Here is a 4,707-nt window from a genome sequence, read left to right as displayed (position 1 = left end):
TGTAAGGACTGTAATAAGGATGAGCTAGATGAACCTTCCATCCGAGGCAGCCTACTCTGCCTCTGATTTCTGACATTTATAGATACACGTTTGACTCCAAGTTCAGGTGAACTTGGAAAGCAATAATTTCCCCGTTGTGGTGAGTAGAATGGGTTCAGATGCTGGTCTGAGGCAGTACTGTTGAGATGGCAGAGGAGCCTGTGGTACCCTGGTGGGCACTAGATCTAGGCGGTCACACTGTCAGACTGCTTATCGCAGTGATATTTCATTTGTGTTTTAGTAAATCAAGCTTGCCTGAAGATCAGAGTGTAAAACAAACACCTTGGTCAGCCTCACGGATCAGACAGTGGCATCACACACCTTTAATCCAAGTAGCCAGACTAGTTTGTCATAGAAACTGGGCGGGAGTGGTACACGCCCTTATTCCCCGCCCTAGAGAGGTTATATGAGACAGGAGGAGACAGCTCTCAGCCAGTCTCATTCTGAGGATTCCTAGAGGCAGGTTGCATATTCGGAGCCACCATACTCGGACTGAAGGAGAGGTCAGTGGTGGTGTCTGGCTGTTTTGCTTTTCTGGCCTTCGGGTTGAACCCCTGGAGGAGCTGGCTGAGCCGCAGCGACTATGGTGGAGGAGGTCCAGAAGCATTCTGTACACACACTGGTGTTCAGGTCACTGAAGAGGACCCATGACATGTTTGTAGCTGATAATGGAAAACCTGTGCCATTGGATGAAGAGAGTCACAAGCAGAAGATGGCAATCAAGCTTCGTAATGAGTATGGTCCTGTCTTGCATATGCCCACGTCTAAAGAGAACCTTACGGAGAACGGACCTCAGAACGCGGCAGAGTCATATCCCAGTAAACAGTATCCTGCCAATCAAGGACAAGATGTTGAATACCTGGTGACAGGTACATATCCATACCCGCCAGGACCTGGTGTTGCCCTGACCGCCGACACCAAAGTCCAGAGAATGCCCAGTGAGTCAGCCGCACAGTCCTTAGCTGTGGCGCTGCCGAATCAGGCCAGAGCTGATGCAAATCGTACTGGACCTGCTGGGAGGGAGTACCGACACCCAGGAGCTTCTGTCAGTTCCCAGCCCACAGCGGTGAACTCTGTGATCATGGAGGCCGGCAATACCAAGAAATCTGCATTAATGGCTAAAAAAGCCCCTACAATGCCCAAACCCCAGTGGCACCCACCGTGGAAACTCTATAGGGTTATCAGTGGGCATCCTGGCTGGGTTCGGTGCATTGCTGTGGAACCTGGCAATCAGTGGTTCGTTACTGGCTCTGCCGACAGAACTATCAAGATTTGGGACTTGGCTAGTGGCAAATTGAAGCTGTCCTTGACTGGGCACATCAGCGCGGTGCGTGGTGTGATCGTGAGCACGAGGAGCCCCTACTTGTTCTCTTGTGGAGAAGACAAGCAAGTGAAGTGCTGGGATCTTGAGTATAACAAGGTTATACGGCACTATCATGGCCATCTAAGTGCAGTGTATGGTCTGGATTTGCATCCAACAATCGACGTCCTGGTGACTTGTAGTCGAGATTCAACTGCACGCATCTGGGACGTGAGGACTAAAGCCAGTGTGCACACGTTGTCCGGACACACAAATGCAGTGGCTACCGTGAGGTGCCAGGCTGCGGAACCACAGATTATCACCGGGAGTCACGATACCACAATACGATTATGGGATCTGGTGGCTGGAAAGACAAGAGTGACATTGACGAATCATAAGAAATCTGTCAGGGCTGTGGTCTTACATCCACGACATTACACATTTGCATCTGGGTCTCCAGATAACATAAAGCAGTGGAAGTTCCCTGACGGAAGCTTCCTTCAGAATCTCTCCGGTCATAACGCCATCATCAACACGCTGGCAGTCAATGCCGACGGAGTACTGGTGTCTGGAGCTGACAATGGCACCATGCACCTTTGGGACTGGAGAACTGGCTATAATTTTCAGCGGGTCCATGCTGCAGTCCAGCCTGGGTCTTTGAACAGTGACTCGGGAATATTTGCTTGTTCTTTTGATAAGTCGGAAAGCCGGTTGCTAACAGCAGAAGCTGATAAAACCATCAAAGTGTACAGGGAGGACCAGACCGCGACAGAAGAAACTCACCCAGTCAGCTGGAAACCAGAGATTATCAAGAGGATAATCTGAGTAAATTGGGAGCATGGGGACCTTGGGGGATGGTTGAAGGGAGGAGGGGAGAGGCAAGGAGTGGAGCAGAGGAAAATGTAGAGCTCAACAAGTATCAATAAAAAATTGAAAAAAAATAAAAAATGAAAAGAGGAATTTATTCTTTTTTATGTGTAGGTGAACATACATATCTGTGAGAATATGGAAACCAAAGGGTGTTCTTTGGGTGCTGTTTACCTTCAGTTTTTTCTCTCTCTCTTTTTGTTTTGTCTGTTTTTGTTTCTCAAGATGGGGGTTCTCTGTGTAACAACTCTTGCTGTCCTGGAACTAGCTCGAACCCACAGAGATCCACCTGCCTCTGTCTCCAGAGTGCTGGGATTAAAGGCCTTGTGGTATCACTGCCTGGCCTGTTTGTTTTAAGGGATTTATGTGGATGAATGTTTTCCCCGCATATGCACTAGGTTGGATCCCTTGGAACTAGGGTTATGAATTGCTGTGAGCCACGCTGGATGCTGGGAATTGAATCTGTATCGATTACAATAGCAGTAAGTGCTATTGAGCCATTTCTTCAGTCCCTTACTTATTCTTTGAGGCAGGATCTCTTATTGATCCGGAACTTGACGTGTGGGTGTGGCTGCAAGGTATCAGAATCTGCCTCTCAGGACTGGTTTTATTAGCATGGTCTGTCCGGCCCAACTTCTTCTTTAATAGAGGCTCCATGAACCAAATTCATTTCCTCACAAGAGCACTTTGTGGCTGAGCCATCTCCATAGCTCCCACTATTCATACATATTGGGTTTAAGAGCTGCCTCAGGACTGGAGGTGTAGCTCTTGGTAGAGTGCTTGCCTGGTGTCTGCTTTGCTTCTCCTTTCTGTGTTATCTTGTGACTGAAAGCAACTTGTGGGTAAGTGAAGTTAAAACAACCCAGGACCAGCTGCAGCCTAGGATTGGTACTTACTGTGTACAGTGGACTTGGGCCCCTAAAGTCAATGAGCCACCCCACCTTATAAAAAAAAGTTACCACAAATTCCCCAAAGGCCAACCTTCTTTTGTTTTTTGTTTTGTCAAGACAGGTTTCTCCATAGCTTTGGAGCCTGTCCTGGGGCAAGCTCTCCTAGACCAGGCTGGCCTTGAACTCACAGGGATCCTATTGCCTCTGCTCCCGAGTGCTGGGATTAAAGGCGTGTGCCACCACCTCCCAGCATGGCCGATCCAATTTAGGCAATCCCACAGTTGTGGTTTCCTATCCCAGGTGACAATAGATTACTGTCAAGTCGACAGAAATTATTACTGTGTATATACGAATGCACCTATGGGACTCAGAGGCCAGTTTCATGGATTTTGCTCTCTTTCCTTTACATGGGTCCGAGATATCAAACTGAGGTTGGTATGCTGGTGTGGCACACAGTGCCTTTACCCCCACCTCACTGTCCTGTCCTCATCTTGACCACCTACTCAGAAACATTCTAAGGAATAAGGAAGGGCTCCCTTGAGCCCTGACCTTGGATTACGTGGCCTTTGGATTTTCCATTGACAGCCAGGAAACACAAACTATTAAGAACATTGTAAGCGGGGCCAGGTGGTGGTGGTACTTGCCTTTGAAACCAACACTCAAGAGGGGGGCAGAGGCAGTTGGATCTCTGTGAGTTCAAGGAGAGCCTGGTCTACAAGAGCTAGTTCCAGGACAGGTTCCACTACATTCCCCATTACATCACTCATTGCAGTTGGGGGACAGAAACAGGTCCTCAGTGAGGAGCACCTGTGCATGGGCACATATGAAACAGGCCTGTGCGTCCTATCCAGGATATTCCAGGGCCTGGTTTTATGCACATCACAGTCTCGCTAATGGTTGGTTTGTCATTTGACTTCCTCTTAGAACTTCGGAACACCCTTTCTAGCCTGGAACCCAGCAGATCTCAGTCCCATGCCCATTGCCTTGGGTGAGAGGATCTGTTCCTTCAGGTCCCCAATGTCTTGCTGAGACCTGTAAGGACTTGTAAGAAGGATGAGCTAAATGAAGTGTCCACCGGAGGCAGTCTTCTTATCCCCTCTGCTATGTGCCCTCTTTCCCGAGGCATCTCCCTGTCCAGCCATTCCTCCTCCTCAGCTAATTTAAACTAATGTGGCTTGGCTCTCCCTGGTGTGTTTTCTACGTGTCTTCACCCACATGAGATCGAATCTGCTGGACATTTCCTTCCCACCTCACTTCTTCCTGTGACCTGTGCCTCTGATTTCTTACATTTATAGATACCCGTTTGACTCCCTGTTCAGGTGACCTTGGAAAGCAATGATTTCCCCTGGAATGGTGAGTAAATGGGTTCAGATGTTGGTCTGAGGCAGTATTGATGAGACGACAGAGGAGCGTGTGCTACCTGGTGGTCACTAGATCTAGGCGGTCACACTGTCAGACTGCTTATTGTAGTGGTATTTCATTTGTGTTTTAGTAAATCAAGCTTGTCTGAAGATCAGAGAGTAAAACAAACACCCTGGTCAGCCTCACAGACCAGACAGTGGCCTCACACAACTTTAATCCAAGTAGCCAGACTAGTTTGTCTTACAAACT

At 48.4% G+C, this 4,707-nt stretch overlaps 1 protein-coding gene across 1 annotated transcript; it reads left to right on the top strand.

Annotated features, from left to right (window-relative positions):
* The first annotated feature begins 599 nt into the window (after positions 1-599).
* On the top strand, positions 600-2,164 carry LOC126496077 (pleiotropic regulator 1-like). Its single transcript, XM_050133652.1, has one exon. The coding sequence runs from the start codon at positions 623-625 to the stop codon at positions 2,162-2,164; it is 1,542 nt and encodes a 513-aa protein (XP_049989609.1). The 5' UTR covers positions 600-622.
* Positions 2,165-4,707: the final 2,543 nt, after the last annotated feature.

This window comes from Alexandromys fortis, unplaced genomic scaffold (assembly GCF_014885135.2).
Source record: "Alexandromys fortis isolate MF-2015 unplaced genomic scaffold, M_Fortis_MF-2015_v1.1 scaffold_1074, whole genome shotgun sequence".
NCBI classification, from domain to species: domain Eukaryota; kingdom Metazoa; phylum Chordata; class Mammalia; order Rodentia; family Cricetidae; genus Alexandromys; species Alexandromys fortis.
The sequence above is the reverse complement of the archived record's forward strand: the minus strand, read 5'-3'. Positions and strand labels throughout refer to the sequence as shown.

What these genes read in the sequence shown, in the direction of transcription:
- LOC126496077 (XM_050133652.1), top strand. Translation starts at nt 623, where the DNA reads ATGGTGGAGGAGGTCCAGAAGCATTCTGTACACACACTGGTGTTCAGG.